At 32.3% G+C, this 24,210-nt stretch overlaps 1 protein-coding gene across 16 annotated transcripts in view; it reads left to right on the top strand.

The window, feature by feature from the left end:
* The window catches only part of nrm (neuromusculin), a 1,323,427-nt gene that overhangs the window by 1,294,233 nt on the left and 4,984 nt on the right, over positions 1–24,210 (top strand). For 4 of the 16 annotated variants that reach the window (XM_069841993.1, XM_069841991.1, XM_069841994.1 and 1 more), the window contains 2 exons: positions 5,467–5,997; positions 17,708–18,140. The exons of 2 other annotated variants lie outside the window; for them this stretch is intronic. In XM_069841993.1, coding sequence (XP_069698094.1) covers positions 5,467–5,997; positions 17,708–18,136 — 960 coding nt within the window. In that variant the 3' untranslated portion in view covers positions 18,137–18,140. Of the gene's footprint in view, positions 1–5,466; positions 5,998–7,973; positions 8,020–17,707; positions 18,141–23,706; positions 23,783–24,210 lie in introns of those variants that run through there. 10 more of the 16 variants (XR_011335314.1, XM_069842003.1, XR_011335315.1 and 7 more) reach the window with 8 other exon arrangements.

Here is a 24,210-nt window from a genome sequence, read left to right as displayed (position 1 = left end):
TGTTATGAAACTTGCTAAACCTAAATCAAGAAGTACCTTGTCAGATCACAACCTAACATGCAGTCTTAATTATATATTGCCCAGTCATTATGTCCCAATATTGATAAATTAGTTAAAGAAAAAAGAAACAAAAAATGCAGAAAAATGTCAACATAATTAATCGTTCTGTGTCTTCTTCCAAGTTACAGAGAAAAGAAAATGTAGTTTGCATGTATTTTTTCATAAAATACAGCAAAGGTTTAATTATTTCTAATTAGTTTTAAACACGTTGTGTGATTGCAGTCATTATAAATAAAGGATAGCTTGACGTACAAATGAACGTGCATAATAAAAACTTGTATTATTTTACTATATATTTGTTTCGCCAAATTAACTGAAATGAAACACTACGTGACTATTAGATACAGGAAAGTGTCCATCGTATGAGACTGTCTTTGCTATAGATTGATTTTCGCATAATAGAGCAGAAATTGAATTATTTATAATCAGTACACAAGATGTGCAATTGAGTTAACATTACCATTGGAATATCCTGGCATTAAACTGTGTTATGAACGCAGATCACTTTTATTTATCGCCTAAATCACTGCTACCTGCACGCCAAATACCCTCTCCACCCCCCCTGCAAACTGCTGTCCACATTTCACAGACCCTGCACAGACGTCGAATACGAGACGGCAGAGCGGAGAGAGGTGACGTCACAGTGCTGTATCCTGTCCTGGTCTGGTCTACATGTATTCCACATACAGTATTCGTTAGTGCAGGAACAGGCATGTGCCCGGAATCATACTACTTAAGTACCAGTCACTGATGTACCAATACACAATGGACAACTGCCATATCACCTAATGACACTAGAGCCCTCAGGTACAGCGTGTTGACAATTAATGGTTGCAAACATTACAGGCACCCGCTCCACTTTCATAAGCCATGTTATAGAGGTTATGGAAGATTGCGAAATGACACACTTCGCACAAGTTACTTTGGCCTCATGCTTGTCCATCCCAGAAAGTTACATGACAATTCTCGTCGGGAGGTCCAAAGTCTTCCCTTGTAAGAGATATTCTACACTTAACTTTATCGAGATAATGCAAACTGGGTTATTTTTAGTTCAGGAAGATTATATAAAAACAGACTCTTGATGAATGGAAGGTGTGCATAAAATTATTTTGGCACACAGTGCTATAGAAAAGTTAGTATTATTTTCTAGACAATTTAAAACCTTTATGAAATGGGTCAGAAAAGTCATTTTTAAATTACTATATTAATGTTTCTACGATTGCTTATCAGATTCATTCTGTATAAGTGCTTCAGATAAATCCACTTGTCTTGTTTTGCGTTATACACCAGGCAAGGTAACTGAATTTTCCTTATTATATGGCTAAATATAAAATAACATTCGTACAAAATACGCAGAACTGTTATTAAATGTAGTAATGTTTTAACTTTAATTTCATAGAAATTAAATATGTTACTTACTTATTTTACAATGTTTTCTATTCTGGTCACTCTATATAAAAATCAGTTGTCTAAATACTTAGACTGCAGCATTGCTTACTAGTATGTACAGCATGCTTACCTGTCACAAAAGTAGTTAACTCTATGCATATCACTTGCAAGTACGAAGAATAAATAATTTTATCAAATGTTATTGCTGCATATTTATCGATTATGAATGTAGATATGCGGGCAGTAACTGCCTTCTTATTTAATAAAATTTTTAACTCGCTGCATGTTCATGAAAACATATTACATTAAAATTCTTTGACGTTAACTTTAAAAAAAGTATAAAGTCAAATTTAAAATTATATGTAAGTATAAAATAGTACTATAACAAAATTATTACTGTGACATCATTCAGAAAAATGGATTGGAATATACAGTAATGTACATATTATAATATTATAATATGTACTCAATTTGGTAGAAGAATATTCAGATACAGTACGGTGCAGAAATAAAATAAACATAATTTTTTAATTAAATAAATTTTTCTTATTGTACAAAATATACAGTATGGTAACTGTCAAATGTTTAGTTTCTCAAAATAGTTGAGAGGTAATTACAGTTTTCATTAAAACTTGTAAATTTAATCTGAAATTATTTTTGAATTTGTGAAAACTTTGTACCTGAGTCTATTTTTGTACAGCAAAAACCGACAGACATATTTCGGTGTATTGATTGCTACTATGTGTGACTTTGCAAAGTTTCCTGTAAAAACATGAATAACTTTGCCAATTTATTTTACATTCCTTTTCAACTTCAATTCTTAAGTACTGACAAGTAATTACATTGAAATTTATTTGTGTACAGTATTAAATTAATAGACTCATAAAGAAAGACGATCAATGAAACTATCTTCCATTGTCAATAGTAATAATTCTTTCAAATTTTATGTGGTATGTAAATGGTTGTGATAATTTTATAGTTGAAATTACAATTTCTGTAAGAAATACTGGCAATTGTTAGTCTGTCAACTTTAATCTAGTCCATTATTACTACTACTAGTTTCACCATCACCAATACCACTGCTGCAACCACTACTATTACTAATACCACTTTTACAATTACTACCATCATTATTACCACTGTTATTACCACCACTACTCTTACTGAAAGTAACACTTGCTTCTAATAATAGTATACTGCTGCACTTAATACATTTTTGTTAGAAATTGTAACAATATTTCAAATTTAATTTTATTTAAATTATTATAATTCTTAAAATCTGGGAGTACCAATTAAATAATTATATCGTCGTTATTCCTGCAATAATTCCTATGTGACATATTTATCGATTTTCAGATTTTTGCTCTATTAAATAATTTAAATACGATAGCGATACAGCAAATAATAAAATCTCCTATAAGTATTTATATTTCTTTCTTTCGAAAATGTAAGAATTCACAATCTCCTATGCATCACTGCCATAGAATGAATAGATGTGTTTTTTCTTCCTACTGAAAAATTTTATATTTTGCACATAGGAGTTATTGCAGGAACAACAACGATATAATGCTGATGAGCTTTAAAAGGACAGGTACATCTTTAGCAGAATCATAAGCATAAATTTTTCACGATGCTCAATGCCTTTTCTATTTAATGTTGAAATTAAGATATTGGCAGTAGAACGTTACCAGTATTAAGTATATTGTACAATGCGGAATGTCATTGAATGTAAAATTTTCTCCTTGACCTAGTTATAAGTATGTCCTGTACCTACAGGATATATCTAATTAAAAATGTTATTTCTTTCTAAAAGGTACTGGTATGCCAATCTGGTACACATTGCCAGAAAAAAAGTATTGAGAAGGATTATGAACTTTAGATTTGAAAAAAGTCGTTACAATATTTAAATCAGGAAAAGGTAACCTCGCTGGGTGATCTACTGAGAAGTTTTTATATTTTAAATGATCTAGTATCCCTATAATAATCATTATTACCGCGCCATTTTTTATTTATATAAAACTCAGTCAGTAGAATTAAATATGGTACTGGTACTTACGAAAATAAACTACTGCAAACAGGTCTATTGAAGAATAACTCTTCTCGGGTTCTCAGCCAGGTGAGTTGGAGATTAGCTTCCAAGCTTTCGACGGCTAGCTCTGCCATCTTCTTCAGGGACGAAGTGATGTGGGACCACGTCTAGCAGGTATATATGCAAAAGTAGGGCTTCCCGCTGCGGGCCAATCAGGAGCTAGTTCTAGTCCCGACCGCCAGGCGCATTTCGTCCCTGAAGAAGATGGCAGAGCTAGCCGTCTAAAGCTTGGAAGCTAATCTCCAACTCACCTGGCTGAGAACCCGAGAAGAGTTATTCTACATCAAACGCTGGGAAAGCCTCAAGTCATACAGGTCTATTGAACTTTTTTGAAAAACTGAAAGTGAACAGTACAATCATCTTTCTACAGTGCGTTAGAAAACTCTCTCCGCAATGAGAAATCTGCTAAGTATGAAAAGCGAATGGTAGCATTGGCAGCTGACAGCTGTCTGGGCACTCACAGACTGGTGTGACCTTCAATGAGGATTATGCAAGACCGACTGATCTTCATTGAAGATTATCAACTTTCCAAGAACCAGTGTTAAACGAAACTTATTTTCTACACTGCGAAGAGAGTTTTCTAACGATCTGTACCACCTCAGTGTGAAATTTGGCAGGAACTTTCGTTAATAATAGCTATGATGTTCAGTGAATAACTAGCAAGACTGAATCGAATACGTGATTCCATATGTTCATCAGTTAGCCTTGCCCTTTATTTATGTGTTGTGAACTCTGTACTTGAAAATAAAGATTCACAAGAGGCCTTCACACATCATTAGGATTTTGTACGGCTGATTTGAAGAGAGGTAATAAATTATGTTAATTGTTACAATTTCTTGAAAATGTATTTCTTCAACAAGTACCGGTAATACTTCGACATACTAAATCTGTTCTCTAGATCTACAGGTAGATCGCAATCGATATGTTTCCGGCCCCTGATTTAAATCATTTGAGAAATATTTGGCTTGATTTCCAGTGAATGTAGAATTATTACATTTAATTTGTTTAATTGACAATAGTAAACGATTTTTTTGGAAGATCATAATAATATATTAGCCTATATTCTTAGTTGTATTACATATTACATATTTATGAGAAATAGGTAGGCCTAATCACCCAATCTGCAAAACGTGGAAGATTAAGTGACGATGCAATTATGAACATATACTCACAGCTCCATGCTCATAATAATCCCTACTATTCTACTTACTGGTAATATTGTACATCATCAGTAGAAGGCCTTAGACATCTTCTTCACAATAACAGAGACACTGAAGAACACTCTTTGGAATTATAGTTTTGTTTAAATATCTTTAAACTTAGGCTACATACTTTAATTATATTAACAACATACTTATGAATAAGCACCAGTACTGTACCTATGTAACTTACCGTACACTGTTTATATCTTAAACCAATATGTTGGTGATATTTGCATTTACATAAAAACAAAGAATGTAATTGAATTAATTTAAGGCACATGTGAATTACCTGTGGTAGAATTGTGAATATTTATTTATATGATCACAATGATATATTTTTGCATCTTACTGCTAAGCATTTCGAAGCATAATAATTAAGTCACATAAAAGCACTAAAAAATATTGAGTATTCATTGGAATGGAGAATTGCATGTGACATTTATTGTATTCATTGCGATTAATATGTCTTTGTTTTCCCAAATCTATATTTTGCATTCATTTATAACCACTTTCATTAGAGAACCACAAATTCTTCGTGTTGTACATCACAAAAACTATAGACATAACCTTTCATCCCTGGCAATAATATAATTTTGCACTTATGTTTATGTTTGTTCACTTTTATAATTTTGAAGTGTAACACTAATGCATGACTTTCACTTTATCACAAATGAGTTTGAGCTTGTGTTGAATGTGTGTGCCTGCATGGGAATTGTCTGCTTGCAGCCTGCACCCACCAGTTCTAATACGAACGCCACTAGTAGGCCTTCAAGCCAACTCAGTCAATATGGCTCATCGGGCTACGGATCCACACGAAGTCATGTTGGTCCGCATCTAAACAACCGATCTCAGTCTATAACCTTAATGCCAAAAAACAAATTCAGTACATTACAAAGCCGTAACAGTAAACATAGTTCCACAACGGGGCGTCACTACCCTCAGTTCTACTCAATGAGACTACGGAAGAAAGACCACACTGAAAGGTCACAGTCGCAGTTGGATGGAGCTCAAATATTCCAGCTGCATACCATGCCAATTAAGGAGAATTCGCCGGAATCAAAATCGAGTCAACAGGAAGCAATGTCTGGAAGCAAAAGTGAACCTAGCATTGTTAGTGATGAGAGCCAGAGACTGTCTAGGGTAGTTCGTCCAGTCCCAGCTCCCAGAAAACAGCTTGCCAATAAATCGACCAAACACACGTATCAAAATGTGCCCATTCCAATCACACCCAACACTCAGGAGCCTAGTCCTCAACAGGTTAGTTATACTCTTTTGCTGTAGGTCATACTGTCCTGTACTGCTGCTCTTTATGCTTGCTCTTGTATGCTAGTTCAGTAAGGTTTGTCCTGACATGTGCGCATTATAGCACGAGGTAGCACATAATACAAATGTAAATATATTGTTAACAAAATTGTTCACAAAAACAAAGCATTTATTATTATTATTATTATTATTATTATTATTATTATTATTATTATTATTATTATTATTATTATTTGACACTTGTTTAATTCTTTATCAAACATTCTTGAGAAAAAAACTGAAGAGATTAATAAACATTACCGGTATGGTTAATTAATTTTACATTATATCCAAGATTCAGAATCACAGCTCTGCATTAAATATCACTTAAAACTAATAAAGTTGATCCAACAGTAATATTTATCAAACGATTTTTTCTCTGTAGACTTAAATCTGTGAAGTAATAAATGTATATGGTGCAATACTGATAGGGGAAAGGGAGTATCCTGTGAAAACCTACCACCAAGTACTGTCTTTCTTTGCCCACTTCAAATTTCATTTTCATCCACAAGGATTCGAACACTTTAGCTTTTCAGTTAACAGTGTGTCGTAATAAATACAGTGCATACATTTTATTTTTCCACACTAGTGAAAGTAGAGTCGAAATGGTAGTGCACAGAGCAGCTCCCATATGCAGCCCGTTGGGTGCTCGGTTATGAACTTATGAGTCTAGAACATGCGGGCTAAATTGTAGAAATAACAGTTTTTTACAACATGATATTGTAAAGGTGCTAAAAAACTCTTCTTTTCAAAGATGATGTTGAAATTGAATAATTTCAAGGAAAAATCGTTCTGGGGCCGGGGTATCGATCCCAGGACCCTTCCCTTAGTGCACGAATGCTCTCCCGACTGAGCTACCCCAGGGACTATACACGACATCGTCACAATTTTTCCTTTATATCCACACAACTTAAATGGGTTGACAAGACGCCAGAACCCAACTTTGAGTGCACACAAATATTGTGTGACTTAAATTGTGGCTTTCTGTTAACGTACCTCCAGTAACGAATATATTATGCAAATCTGGCTTTCAGGTAGTAGCTCCCTGTAAAGCAGGTTTGAATAAATTCAAGGAAAAATTGTTCCGGGGCCGGGTATCGATCCTGGGACCCTTCACTTAGCTCACGAATGCTCTCCCGACTGAGCTACCCCAGGAATTATACACGATACCATCACGACTTTTCCTTGAAATTATTCAAACCTGCTTTACAGGGAGCTACTACCTGACAGCCAGATATGCATGATGTTGAAATTGTTCCCACTTGTTGCAAGGACAGTATTGTAATGTCTAAACACATTTTGATTCACAAGTTGCAGCTCTGCTTCCGAAATGTTGGCTATTTCTTCTCGTTTTTAGTGATTTTGTTGCATTATGTGCTGTTGTACGGTACAGCTGATTCCCGCTAGTTGTCCTAACTTCGTTAGAGATTTTTGCAGCAATTGTTCTGATCGAGTATTGATATCATCCATCTTTTCCTCTGATAAAATATGAAGTCTTCGTCTTCTTTTTTGTCCAATACTAATCCCGTAGTTTTGAATTTCTTCACTATTTTATGAAGTGTAGTCTTTCAGGTAGATGAATCCCAAGAAAATATTCTTAAATTTCTCTATGACACTGAAGTCAATGATGATCAATCAAGTACTCATCGATCTATATTTGTACTATAATAATAATATAATTTCAGAAAACTTATGTTATTTTACTTTGTATTTCCAAGAATAAAAAATTATTACAGACAGTTTACAATTTCTTACTTTGCATAATTTACGACTTTTCGCTCTAGATCACAATTTGTGCACTGTTACACATAAATCAGCATGTAAGAACCTTACAAACTTCATACAGGAGCAAGTCTTTATGTGTTTTTTCTTTCTCTACTCAATAGAAACAAATATTCTAACATTGTGTTTTGAACTTTTCATTTACTAAGCTGGACTCAGGCATATATGTTGCAACCGTGCTTGTTTATGTGCCACGTGAGTTGCATTATATTATCATTAAATATTTATTTCCCATAGTAGTCTGCACCATGGATGTATTAATATGTAGCATATTAGTAGTTATACAGTGTGCTCTAGATTTTAATTTATAAACAAGTATGAGTAGCTTATGTAGTAGTTTCAATATATATTTCAGCTCAATGGACTGAATTAACACATTGAATAAAAGTTGTTGTGATAAGTCTGTCTTCCATTCTGCTATGATATAAGCTTGTATGAGGGGAAGGATTACTTCTTTTTGGGTGACACTGTGGAATTCTTCCCCTTTATTACCGATCATGAATTGGCAGTGATAAGATGAAGAAATCACTTCAACTCTTAAAACATGTGTTAAAATTAATATTATTTTTACAATTGTTCATTTAAACATTACCTAGTCTTACATCATTAGAAATTTTTTTAAAGGTAACAGACCAGAAATAGCTTTCTCATTATTTAATGGACGTCTTATTTTTCCTTATTTTGTATGTTTCGATTAAAAGCAACCTTCAATAAAACTAATACTAACATTTCAATCCTTGACACACCACTTTGTTCAGTGAAATCGGATTTCAGAGCAAGATTTGTCACATAATAGCCTACATTGAAATTTATAGGTATTTTATCAGTATGTGACAGCTTTAATTTGAAATAAGAAATGTTTAATTGTGCATTCTGAATACTAATTCAGTTTTGAATATTACTCGATTTACTTGACGTAGTGCTGTTATTTCTGTTGAAATACAGGGCAACTATGAAGAAGCATCTTCACTTTACCCTATTGTTTGCCATCTTCTTAACCCTTTTTTTCCAGCTTTTTCTTTCTTTCCATTCCTGACCTTCGATCATACATATCTTTTACAAATTCTTGTTTGTCTCGGTCTACCACGCTTATGGTTATCTTGAGATTTCAATCTAGTGCCTGTTTTCTATGGTATTTTCTATCCTTAAAATCATGTAAATTGTTATAATTTAAATTTATTATATATTCACAGTTGGTAAGAATAGTGGACAATAAAATATCAGTAATTAAATAATGGTACCTGAAAAACAAAATAATTAAATAACTGTACCTGTGAAAGTACACCATAACTTGTATTTATGTTGAGTATATTAAAAGTATCATATATCAAATCATGGTGCTTGAAAAATTAAAATTATTAATTACTTTCATATTTATTGCGTAAAGACGTGCCAGATAGCATACATAAGCTTAATGTTCAAAATATATACCGCCACTGTGGCTCAGTACTAGAACATTGGGCTTGTAAGCCAGGAGGCTCAGGTACAAATCCTGCTACATCCTGAATTTATAACTTGTATTGGTCAAGCCCATGGTTTAGGCAACACAGAGGATTTCTCCTTGTGAAATATCAACAATTCTCCATTATTTTCATTCATTACGAGTGTAATGTGGACCCACCACCTGTGGTGCACTCTGGATAGTCTCTGACGAACTAAGTAGTTTACACTTCTCGGCACTAGTGAAGTCAATGAGCCCACTCCTAAGTTAGAACGAATGACAAGTTTAGGGTAAAAAAACAGTTCGAAATACATAAACCTTAATTTTAAAAATAAAAAGGTTATTATTAAGTCCCAATTTATTATTCACAGTTAGTACTAGTTAGAAGTGTAATAATGATTAATTAGGAATTTTAAATCCATACGTTTGAGGTGGGCAGGGCATGTACCACGTATGGGCGAATCCAGAAATCCATATAGAGTGTTAGTTGGGAGGCCGGAGAGGAAAAGACCCTTGGGGAGACCGAGATGTAGATGGGAGAATAATAATATATAAATGAATTTGGGGGAGGTAGGATATGATGATAGAAACTGGTTTAATCTTGTTGAGGATAGGGACCAATGGCAGGCTTATGTGAGGGCGGCAATGAACCTCCGGGTTCCTTAAAAGCCATTATTTTGTAAGTAAGAAGTGTAATAATGCAAGTCATGAAACTACACCAAAGAAACATTATTATTATTATTATTATTATTATTATTATTATTATTATTATTATTATTATTATTATTATTATTATTATTATTATTATCATCATCATCATCATCATCATCATCATCATCACCAAAAATAATTATATCAACCTATTATATGAAAGATACAGTGTTTAAATCACAATAAAATATCATGTCTTGCAATAAATTGGAAAGACCGAACAAAATTCCTGGTCATACCCAACTCCTACACTTCGATATGACGACAATTGACACAATACGCATATTAAAATAAAGCCATAAAATATTTTTTGTTACTCTTATTATTTAAAATAATTTACTAAATAGTTAGGATTATTACGTGACAATGTTAGTATTATTCATTTTTGTTCAACACAAATGGTTAAAGATACCAATTTCAAGAAAATTTACTTTGAAATTAATTTCTGTAATTTTGAACCTTTGTCTTGGATGTATTATATTTGACCTTTTATTTTGGACACGTTAAATCAACATGTATTGGTACTTCATTGAAGATATGCTAATGATTAGGAAATTATTGGAAAATAAATAATTTCATCTTTTAATATGAATGTAAATGCTTTGTTATTAGTTAGACCAAATGTTGCTATAGTTACAATCATATTACTTTAATTAGCGTGATTTAATCAATTACAAAGTGGTGTGTAAAACCGTAATAACTAATACAATAACATGAAACCAAATACTGGTGGTTAAAAACTTTGCAAGAGACCTAAAATTATTAATGTTAATAACACTATTAATTTCTGGTGTGTAGTAATTTTTTCTGTGATCAATACCACTTTTTAAAGTACATTTGCACCTTTTATATTTCCATCAATTATTTATTTATCTATATATATATTCAAGTTACATATTTGCTCTTGATACCAAAAATTAACATTTGTATGGGATTCCTGTACATTACGAAAGATTTTATTGTTGTGATATAACAACAATCAGAATAAAAAAAATAAGCATTGTATATGAATGTCGTAACATTTTCATGAAGATACAATTGAGCATTTGTGGACTTGATACTTGAGATGTGCTTAGCTTCTCACTTTCTATTGATCATTTGATGCTGTTGTACATTATTACACGCAGGGTTAGAAAGTTACGCGTAAAAAATTATTTTCTATACGACGCATAAAATGCCTAATTTATGTCATAAATGTATAAAATATAATGAATTAAAAATTTGCTGTAATATATAAAATAAGCAGTGTTAAATTATTACTCGAGTTCCCAGGCTGCAAGCGTGCAATACTTGCAGTAATTCGTTCAAGCTCTTCATATTAAATCTTTATTTATTCTATTCTTTGAAATGATACACCGACACCACATACTGTTTCTGCGTGTTACTTAGCTACTTGACACGCTGAAACAGATCCTAGGTTTACTAATCATCGAAGTCTGCCAACGGTTTTCGTCATGTGTATTATTTTGTCATTGTGTTTTTTTTTTTTTCCGATCTCATAATGGATAATGTCTTTGTGCGTGATGCTGGCTTCATGTGTTTTCCTTTATCCATTAACCGAAAACGTCGTCCTGTTCAGAGAGGCTGATATTAAAAGAGGAAACACAAAATACGTTATCCTGAGAACTGTATGTGCACACTTTCCTAGAGACGGCACTTTTGACTCTTACTACACACTTTTAGATTGTTTGTGATCGTATTGTGGTCTGATAGTCTAGAAATTTTAAAAAGATGGAATGACATAATAAACTTTAGTTCAAGCATAGTTCTGAAGCATTCAATAAATGTGATTTTGAAGTTGGTAAGAACCTGTATTAAAGATAAAAGTTGAGGACGACATGTTGTACGCAGGAAGACCTTTGCATAACAAGTATGACGAACTTGGTTTTATCCCCACAAAACTTCAAATTAAAAACTGCGCAAAATGTAGGCTACATTTTATGGCTCGATAATATATTAGCAACACAGCATCTTCATGCACATGGTAGAACTTGCTAATTCACTGCCACATTGTTCTACATTTTTGGTAAAATTGAGATAAACATGTTCTCGTATATATTTTTTTTTAGTTGGTTATTTAACGACATTGTATCAACCATTATGTTATTTAGCGTCGATGGAATTGGTGATAGCGAGATGATATTTGGCAAGATGAGGCTGAGAATTCGTCATAGATTACGATCGCCTTATGGTTGGGAAAAACCTCGGAAAAAACCCAACCAGGTAATCAGCCCAAGCGGAAATCGAACCCACGTTCTAGAGCCTAAATGAGAGGCAGATTTGCAGAAAAATTTGCCTTTCGCCTGGTCGTTCTCGTGTATACCATTGGAGCAGTGGTTCCCAAAGTGTGGGTAGCGACCCCCTAGGAAGTCGTGTAAAGAACTGAGGGGAGCAGCGAGATGACTTACAGAATGAAACAAAAAGCACCTTATTAACATATATTTATGCTGTATTTACAAATATAAACATAAACAACGTTGAACATAAAAATCAAAATTTTCACTAGTTATAAAGTAAAAAAAAAAAATTGTGGTAAATGTGCCTATTTTTTTGAGAAAGTAGGTTCTAAAAATGATCTATGTATTCGGTACACACAGTGATATCATTTTCAATTTCAAGGAAATTTCTCACTTTTGTTTTAACGGCAATCTTAGACCAGAAACTTATTTTGCATAAATACGTGGTTGCAAATACTAAAACAAATTTAAGAGCTTCTTTTGCAAGCTCAAGATATTCTTTAATTTTTTTTTACCAAAAATTGATCTACGCTCTGCGAAAAAAAAAAAAAGGTCTGCTTTTAACATTTCATCATTAAGTAGTCCTACATATTTCAATAAATCTTTCCTTAATATTTTTGGAATTTCAGTCAGGTGAACGCAACTGTCTAAAAACGGATTCAGTATCCATCCATGACTGTTGTAATTGTTTCGAGTTTCTTCCGGAAAATACTCAAAAAGTTGTTCTTTAAAATTGTGCAAATTTAAGGCTGGTCCACAAAAAATAGGGAACAGAAATGACAACGAGAACGAAAATGGAAATATTGTTAAAATAAATATATTTAAATGTGAGCATTCACAGTTAACGAGAAGCTTGCCGGAGCACGGGAACGGGAACGTGAACGTGAAGTTGGCCAAATTTTAATTTTACCGTTCTCGTTTCTGATCACAGACTACTAAATTCATTCTGTCGCCATCAAAAAGCTATGTGGTCGTCATATATTTTGTAGCAAGGAGCCCATGACATAATTTCTTCATCCATTGCTTGTAAATTCAGTAGAATCACTTATAATATATGCTACGTGTACATGTGACCAGACTACCACCGGAATTCTTAAATATTCCGTGCCATAAGTTTTGAAGTTCGTTAACTTGTGTTCATATTGGCTGGCTTGTACTCATGAGAGAACGCCATTGGTCAATTATAAACAAATACCGTAACATCAGAATGCGTAATATCGACTTTACATATCATTATTGACATACATATCATCAATATGCATAGTAGTTTCTTTTCTCGGTTTAATGTGAATAAACAATCTTCATGTTCACGTTCTGCATTTCCTGTTCTCGTTCTGGTTCTCGTTCCCGATTTATTGTGAACCAGCCTTAAATTGCACAACCGCAAAAGCAAACTCAGTAAGTATCTGTCGTATCATGTGGTACATAGCTAAATTTTGCATGAGTTCTTTAATACATTGGAATGAATAAAATTTATTTTTGCCAAGTGTTGACAAGTTTCCTTACAAATCCGTCAATTTTATCTCTGGCTATTATTATGTTAATATCTTGGCCTTGCAAACTAGTGTTCAAAGTGTTCAAATATTCGAAAAATATATCAGTAAGGAAGGTCAGTCTGAGAAGCCATAGTGAATTGGAAAATAGGTTTGCATATTCCGATTTTTTCTCTTTCAGGTACTGGTATATTAGAAGTTGGTTGGTATCCACTGGTTTTGAATAAAATTGTTGTTGTTTTCGATTTTGCAGAGATTTTTTGTATTTCTTGGGTAGTGTTAAGAAGGCCTACCAGAATGGTAGTAGCTAGTTGCAGACAAATGTCTCACCCAAAAGTCGGTCATGCTTTCAAAAAGTTTGGGAACCACTTGGAATTACAGCTCCCATTTTTTCTATACACCATATCTACCTCAAGATTTATTCAGTTTCATTTTAAGAGGCCGATGTTTTATTATCTTATAAAACAGTTAGTAATGGAAGATTTATTGTAATAAAAAATTATATATATATATATATATATATATATATATTCTTTTGTTCGTCTCTTTAGCCTCATTCTTTTCAAATGGAACATCACAAAATGTCATAAGGCCAAAAACACATAAAATACCTGTATTTCAATGTGAAATAACAATGTCAAAAAGTTGCTTTTCTGTTGATATGTAGTACCTTTGTCTCTTAGGAGAGAAAACTACCTATGGAAGCAAAAAAGATAAATAACCTGTCCATTTCTGAGAAATAATAAAAAAGGATGATTAACTATCCAACTTCCATCTGTGGCATCATATTCTTCAGAAATTACACATACAATAATAGAGTAAATTCAGAAAAAAATATTTTTAAAAATATCAAACTAATTATTACCGGTACTGGTATTCTTCATTGGTTTAATTACGAATACATTATTCCCAAAAATTCAAATTAAAAATATGAGAAAAACACATTAGCAAACAACTGAGGCATACGTCATTTGTAATTATAAATAAATTGTAATAAATTATTCTGCTTGAGTTGTAAGAACTCTAAAAGTATGGTACAACAATAATAATCCAATATATAATAATATATATATAATATAATACAGGATAGCACTTTCCCTTTGTTTCTTAAACAATTCAAATGAGATCTGTTCTTCTTTCACTGCTAGCATGATGTATAGCCTAACTTCCAAGTCCACTTATGCTCATAAGTTCACGAAAGGTGTTAAGTTATTGATATTCACAATTACAACTTAAGAAATTTTATACAGGCAAAAAAATTGAAGAATAAGAATTATTTATCAGTTCACTATTAAGCATTGAAATTTCCTTTTAAGTGTTATAGCCTTTCTAATATATATTTATGAGATGTTTATTTTTAAAGCTTTTAGATTAGTATGGAAGTCAGTCAAAAAATAAGTTAGTGAATTTTACCATCATTAAATAATGTATTTAATGTTTTGTTAAGCAAGTATATACTGGTACGCTAGCTGAATAATTGCACATTTAATCCAGTAATTTTACAAATTTTGAGTTGCAATTCAGTACAGTAATTCAGTAAGGTTTTATTTAAAGTGCTAGCGAAGATTCGGAATTTGATCTTGAATCAATTCCCTTATCGTGTGCCAGCACTCATTGCAATGAATTCATGATGTATTACTATCGAAATCAATATTACCACTAAAAGTGATAATGCATAGACATTATTGGCATCACTTTAAGAAACTAACATTGATTCTCCAATGCTTTTGTATGAAAATATTTGCAGTTTCTATCTTATACCACATTTTATTTTTTTCTGTTATGCAAGGATTATGTGAAACATTTTTAAGCAAATATTCTAGATTAACACCAATTTCATCAACTTTATTCTTGGTGAGCCCATGTTCTATTTTGTTTTTACTTTTAGTCCAATATAGACAAGATTTTTCTAAATTGTTTTATAATTTTTTAGTCTCTCTCGCCCCCCCCTCTCTCCTTCCCACTCTCTCCCTCTCCCTTTTCCTTCCCCTTCCTCCCTCTCACTCATCTTCTTCTCCCTGCCCCTCCTCTCTCTCTCTCTACATGGAACAAGAACACAGAGTACTTCGTGGAAAACAGTCTTCCTATTTCTCTTAAAGATCTTTTTAACATAAAAATTATGTATAGGTCTAGATATAACTTTCTGTTCGATAGTATATTCCTCATTTTTTATCATTAACCAACAGACAGAGGCACGAGAGTAAATTTGAATATAAATGGCAACACGATATGATAGATATGTAAACATCAGAAAATAAACAGCAACAAACTTAATATGCTGGGTAAGGGTAGCTGCTAAAACAAATGCCAAATCTTCGCTAGTTCTTTAAATAATATCTTGGTTTACGTGAAGTGTGAAATATTCATATCGGAAACAAAGCGACTTTGTTCTGCATTCATTCTTTAAACTAAAATTATCCATGCAGGGAAACAACTGAATACTAGATAAGCTTATTTATTTAATTTGTAAATGTCTTTTTAAGTCTGTAACATTTCAAATTTAAACTACCTATGTAAATATTGCTGTGCTACTGACAGGTAAGAGTTTTGTGACAAATGTATGATATTTTCAACTAAATTTGTGACCAAGGGTAATTTATTTCAGTTTATTAATTTAAAATTAATGTTTTTCGAGGAGTTTTGGTTATGAAGAAAATGATCATTGATATGAGATAAAGCCGTTTGTTGTATGTAACTTTTGAACAAGTCGAAACTCTATCTTCTGAAATAAATAGACATCTTAAGTTCGTCTTGTACAAAATTAATCATCTTAGGAAATTTTACCTATTCAAATTAATTTTCTCTAAGACCAATAAGAGACTACGGATATTACAATTTAAGTGACACATTTGAATTAATAAATTTCTTTTCTATGACTGGAGTATTAAAAACAGTTTCATTTGCAACACGTTTTAAATTACACCACAAAAATCGTTACTGGTATTGTTTCTTATAGTCCCGTCGCTCTAATTTCCGGCAGCCAATCGCGTTGCAGGTCGGCTACATTTAAACATGTGTGCTGATTCATTTCTTAAGGCTCGATAAATACTTAATATAATCACCCGCCATTTTAGCACACGAAGACGTTATTTGCCGCTCAATTATTTGCTGAATTACATTGCGTTTTATTTATTACCATAGGAGCTACGACATGATAATGTTTAACGGTGTGGCAAATAGATTCCTCGTATGGTAGCTCGGCAACCTAAGAACAAAAATGGCGAACGATACTACCTACCTAGACTTTATAGAGCTTCACTTTCTAAGACGTAAGCAAAGAGGCGGAGTCACGCTGGAAATAACAGCGTCGGGACTATAGTATTATACTACTTGAAGTGAAAGATTTCAAAATCGTATTAATTTTGAAACAATAGTGGAAAGATGGTTGAAAGTAGTAGATACGGATTTATTTATACCTGCACCAATTACTGCACTAACTGACAAAAAAGGGAGCAACTTTAATATCATTACATTTCATTAACATTTGGAAAAATATAAAGTCAGGATCACTGAAATATATTGACTGTTGACTCAAGGGACATTGTTGCAATATACTACTTTTCTGGGAACTTATTGGACATTGTTGTAACATTATATTTCAGGTTGTTATAGAGAATAATGTACCTTATATATTATGTCATACATTATAATGAAATTAAAGTTACTCTCTTTTTTGTCATTGAGTGTATTTTATAATACCACATGACAATTGTTCCATGGAGATTAAGTTAAAAATTAGTGGATTAGCTGTACAATTATTCTGTATTATGCATATTACCCAAAATGAGTCTTCTAAAATTTATTATAAGTGTAACACTTGTAAGATACACATAAGGTTAACAGATGGAACTACTCATATTCTCGTAAAAGGAAACCCTACAAATGTTTTTACTACCCCTGCATTCGAAACAACTAATGCTTTATAATAAAGCTACACGCTAGCTAGTACTAATGCTATAATAACAACGACTAACATGCATGGCTTGGCAAATTTTCTGCAGAACCGACAGCAGTATCAGCACCACCACCACCACCACCACCATTACAATCTAACATCATCACAACATCATCTACTACTGACACCTCCCAACACCAAAACTACCAGCCTGAATCTCCAGCAAACGTCACTTGCGATGGGGGGGAACCAACAGTCCCAGCCGTTGTGTGGGAGCACAAGGCAAAACAGCAAGAGCAACAGCAGCAGCAGCATCAGCAATAGGACATACCTCCCACCAATGCGTTTGGAATATCAACAGCCTTACTACGTCGCAGAACCCTATGTTACGGATAGCATAGTGTACGCAGACCTTGCCCTCGCAGCAAATGGCAGGCGTGAACCCCATCTCCTCCCTCATTATAGACCACCTCAAAACTCGACAGAGTATGCCATCTTGAAGTTTCATGATGTTGGACAGGAGATTGATGTGTGAAAAGGTTTGTACAGACATTTACATCCCTTTACATTGTACAAATTCAAGAGAAATTAATTTTTGTACCGGTACAGCACAAACACCTTTAATACTCTTGGATTTTACTATACATTTGTTGGTACGGTACTATATTCCAGGAAAATATATTTTGATTATAAACAATATAAATAAATAAAATTTAAAACGCAATAAAAAAGCTATCTGACTGATTTTTTTTTATTAGATAGTGAAATTTCGTGTCATATTAAAGTGTGAGAATTTAATGAAAATAGTATTTTATTATTCTTGGTCATGGCATAAGTATGTCATTAAAAAGATTTTTTTTTAAGATATTAGTGCTTGTGTAACTGAAACGTGAATTAAAATATTTCTAACATAATGACTATTCACGACATATCATTAAAAATATCGATTTTATATCAACGTAATCTTTAATAATAGCGAAATATAATCTATTTTATAAATAACATATTTTGAAGAACTTCTTCCATGAATATTTCATTGAATAAAACTTATAATGCACATCTTCGACAATAACATATTTATAGATTACGTAATATTTGTAATAGGCCTATATCTATAGGCTACATTAGTGAATAAATTATACTAGCTATCTCTTACTTCAATAACTTAGTTCATACTGATGCACAAATCATTCAACTATTTTGCATTCATAATTTTATTTATTATTATAATATTCATCAATATAGCTATGATATATTTACATTTTTTAAGTATTTCTTTCCAATTAAGTCGAAAGAAAGTGATTATTAAAATATCTACTGAGAATAACACCAAAAAAAAATGTTCTTTTTTCTGTTCTGCATGGTATAAGATGATTTAGTGCATACATTTTTCAAAATTCATTAAATGTCAAAAGAATTGTCAAAATCGTTTCAAAAACAAGAACTAACATAACCAATGTTGTAAGTAGGTATACTTTATACACATTAAATTCGTATGTAAAGAAATGAATCATGGTAGAATGTGTAATCAACTTAATTCATAATACACTTTATTTTAAATAGGTCTGACAAATATAATAAAATAAAATTTGAGTTTTGTAAGTAAAATAACACACAGTGAATTATACAAAAAATCAAAATGAGCATTCACTAATTTCACCAACTGGTTATTGCAATTGTTAAAAAAAAAAGGAAATATCAGTCCAGTAACACACCTAATTTTTTTCATTAAAAACAGCTAGTTGATAATTTATAATATTTAAATCTACTGTTAGATAAATCAATTCACAGAATTTAAAAGTTCATTGAAATAGAATTTGGGAGCCAGTTAGCTAAATCATAGCAGTTAATGCAAAATGTATTTTTCCTTCCAAATGGCTAGACTTATAATATGTTATCTACAACAAATTACTCCTTTTAAACTTTTTTTTTTGTCGTAGGATATGGGCCTAGCAGACTTTGCTGCCATTTATATGCAGTTAATAACAAAATTTGCATGAAGCTTTGTACGAAATATTAATATAGCTACAATATTGTTCCTTTAAGTAGAATTTTTAAGATTAATAAAATCATTTCAGAACTGATATTAATACCAGTATGTACCAGTAGGGCGGGCTTATGTGAGGGCGGCAATGAACCTCCGGTTCCTTAAAAGCCATAAGTAAGTATGTACCAGTAGGTACATATTGAGGGTTATATTATAGAGGGTCGTAAAAATATTTTAACCCGTTTAAGAGCGCTCATATTGTGTTCACTGGAAGCAGTTGTTGCAGGCAAACACAAGATTAAATGCAGAAGATTTGTTAATTGTTCGTAAATATCTTGTAAGTCATTCTGGTGAATGAATATCAGAAGGTTAAGAGGTGACAAATATTTCTCAGACTCACTTTAGATAATATACTTAATTCATTTTTCAGTTGCTCGTCTTCGAAAAATGTTTATATTGACAATAATTTTGTAACTTTACTGTGAGGAAAACTTACCATAATTTAGTCACTAAACTTTTTTTCATTCAACAGTTCCACAAAACTTATTTCTTCAATATCTTCAAATCTGTTTTTCATTTGAACAATCAATGAATCTAAAATTTCATATATGAGAATAGGTAGTTTGGTGACATCTTCTGTCTTACACTCAATGTTGTCATTCAACAGTTTTGCTTGCTTACAACAGTCAAGGACTGTAGCTTCATTTCTTATCTCTTTAAAATTGCATAATACAATTTTAACTTCACTGTTGCACAGTTCTATGTCAAATGTTTCTTTCGCCTGAAGCACATTGAGCAGATTATCAGTGAACAAAAACACTTTGCTAAAAAGGCACACCAGAAACACGAAAATTGAGTCATTTAATTTTCTAACAAAGACACCAAGCGCAACTAACTGACACTGGATCCCAATCATCGTCGTCTATTACATATTCTATTGCCCGCCTCAATTCTGAGAAATGAGATCTTATTGTTGCAATGCCTCGAGAATGATAATTCTACCTTGTGTCACTGTGGGGAGGAAGTTTGAAACCTTGTTCCCTCAAGAGTTCATTTCATTTTGTAGATTTATTGAAGAATGTGTGGAATATAGTGAGATCACACATAAACAGTTTAATTTGTTTAATATATTTCGAGCCATTCGTTAACACTAGATTCATTTGATGACATAACAAGGGATGAATATTGCATGCGAATAAGACTGCTGCACAAGGGCCTGAACATCTTTATGACCTCCTGCTAAGGTAGAAGCCCCATCGTAAGTCTGGCATACTAGTCCATTCTCTACTTTCCAAGATTTGAAGTTGTCCATAATAATGGACGGCAATCTTTCTGCACTTTTGTTTTTTTAAGACATCAAAGAATCCTAAGAATCTTTCCTCAACTCCGTCTTGTATTGCATATCTGAATGTAATGCTCAGTTGAGCTCTCCACTAGACGTCAGTTGTGTCGTCTGCTTTAACAGAAATAAATTATGCTTCATCTACTTCATTCCTTATTCTTTCTTACCAGCACGTCAGTTATGCACTCTATCAAGTCATTCTGTATGTCCCTCTGAAATTGGAGTTGGAGTGCAAATGATTTTTTAGATTTTGTTCTTCTTCAGCTTAGTAAATCTAAAAGTTCTAAATAATTTGCCTGTTTGCTGAATCTTTGTCTTTACAATGACCACGAAGTGGGAGTAAGTAATTGCTTGGATAAGGCGACCTAGAATTTTTCTGTTATTAGCAAATTTTTCATGTGCTGAATAGCAGCAAGACGCGAACTTTCTGACAGAACGTATTCAATTCGATTTCGGCCTAACATACGAAAACTTTCACTGTTCTTTAAATGTTTTTGTAAAGATTGATGCTTACATGCTTTACGTTCAACATTTTTTATTGTTGAAATGCCATCTTTACTCCTTTCAGATTCACCTACAAACATAACACAAACAAAACAATACTATTTATTTCTATTTGTGCTACCAGTCAACCATTTGTATTTTGAATACCATTATGGTTTGAATTTCCTCTTCACATTACCATCCTTCTGAATTATATTTAAATTGGGAGTAGATTTTCGATTTTTCATATCGCACTTTTCTTCATAAGATAAGGACGAGAAACCTGTATTTAATAAAAAGTCAATTGAATCAGAATTGCTTTGATCACACATTTTATAAAAATAACTGATAAGTAATAATCCATCATAACATTAACACTTAGCATGCTAGAAATTAAGCTTTCATTGTAGCAGTGTTGCCTGCCAGCCACTCTAGACTCGAGAGAACTGAGACAGTTTTGGGAGTGTGTCACAGTGTTCCTAAGGGTTTGATGGCGAGCTGTGCTACACATGCACATGTTACTTGGTCCACGCGCCTAAAACCAGCCGAATGGCAAACCCAAAGAGACAATGTTAAGTCGTGTCTCCTCTTTTTACAACAAGTCTGGTCGTCGAATATTATGGAAGAGCACAGCGCCAGCAAGCAAACTGTCTTACAATAATGAAGTCATGTTGACTGATCGATGTAATCAGTAACTTCGTAACTTCAAATATTAATATAGCTTAGAATTTTAATTATCATAAACACAGATAAAGTTGGATAGACACTGTCTCAATGTCTCATAGCATGCTTCGCCCCTGGTTATAATACACGAATATCAGTATAAGAAATATGTAACTACACAAAATCTATGTTCACCAGTGTAGTATAACAAAGTTGTGTTCCCTTTATATTATTTAATTTTATTTAATAAAGTTTCATTATTAAAAGGCTGCCAAGACTAACAAAATGTACTAGATGAAAGTGTATAGATATAAATAAGAAACGTAATATGTAATACCGATAGTTAAAAAATTATTATAGGAAAATGGTCAATTTTACATTTATGCAAAAGAAATGCTTATTTTGTCTTAAAGTCTACAGTTCTGATATAAGACTACCGGTAGTTCAACTTTCATAAGTGTAAACAGACAAAACTGATCAATATTTTGTATTTATTCACATAATTTTGATTTTAGAACAAAAATTACCTTTGGTACCAGTAATGGATTACATAAATGGTTGTCAAGAACATCATGCAAATTAGTCTTACTTACATTTTACTGCTATAGAATTTATAAGACTGTCCTGAATGACAGAAAAATATCCAGAATGCTTTTACTTAAAGTAAAATAAAAGTGATATGTTACAGGGAAAAAATAGGAAAATATTAAACTCTTATCAGGATTACTTTATTATTTAAGTCTTAATACATACCGGTACCGTAAAAGTTAATAATGATACTTAAGAATATAGTCAATATTATAGTAAAGATTTTCTAGTGTAACCAAGATGTATAATAATAATAATAATAATAATAATAATAATAATAATAATAATAATACATTATGTACGGTATATTATTTAGTTATTTATCTATCTATTTTCTCCAATTTAATGCTATGAGTGAGTGACTTGACAACATAAGTTGCATTACTGAAGGACAATACAGAATACTGTTATTTTATGTACAACTGATTTACAGAAAGAAATACTAGTACCAAAAGATCATGCAAATAAAGTACCATAAGTAATATTTATAAAATGAAAATTCCATACAGTATCTAAGAGAAAAAAAGATACGAAGAACAACAAAACCAAATGTTCCGAGAATCGTGGGAAATGTTCATTCTAAGAAACATTTAAGTTGTATACGAGTAATGTATTCGTATATTGTAGTACATAAATATATATTTTTTTAAATGTATATAACTAACTACTTTTTTGAGAGAAAAAAGGAATTAATTTTATTGCATCTCATTTGAAGATAGTTAAGGTAGCATGTTTTTCAAATTGTATTAAATACCAATATCCGTGAATCTCAAATGAAATTATCATCTTTAGACGAAAAAAAAAAGATAATTAGAATCTCATTTCCTTTAATGCTTGAATAACTACTATATAATTGAAAAGTTTATTATTGACACCCCATACCTATTATATCAATTTCACTTAATCAGAACTGTGTTCAAGTGATACATGGAGGTGCTCAAAAGATGTACAGAAAATGTGCACAACTTTCAACAGTATATGTAACGAAACTCTTGCTAATGACATTTTTTGCCACCAATTAACGTGTCTATTTTCTCAACAGGAACGTCCCAAAGCCAGCGTTACATACATTTATTAGAAGAAGTGAACTGGCATAGAATGAAGTTGTAGGTATAACTTCCTGTATTCTACCTTGGTTTATTAGGTTGCAACTGTTCCATGGTAATTAACATTAAACGAGGCAGCAGTGTTTGATCCTTGTACATACCTTTTGAGCACCTGTATGATATCAGTTGTCTGATGGCACTTCAACCTGTCGTCTTGTGTCTGCATGAGTATCTGCTTCTTTGTTCCAATGATCTCACATTATTGGAGAGTAGAATAAGTGTTTTAAAACAAGTTGGAACAGATCATTGCTGTGTGTCTGATGTGAAATGTCTATGTTATTGCATGTTAATTGTGTGGTATAGTTGAATATAATCAGTATTTACTATAATTATTGCATAAGTAAATTATTAATAATATATCAACAACATTTTTATTGTTATTTTGAAATTAAGAACTGTAATACTATTGAAGTGTTTTAAATTTAGACTTTTCATTACTC

Source organism: Periplaneta americana, chromosome 12, assembly GCF_040183065.1.
Source record: "Periplaneta americana isolate PAMFEO1 chromosome 12, P.americana_PAMFEO1_priV1, whole genome shotgun sequence".
NCBI lineage: Eukaryota > Metazoa > Arthropoda > Insecta > Blattodea > Blattidae > Periplaneta > Periplaneta americana.
This window is presented reverse-complemented; position numbering and strand designations above follow the sequence as displayed.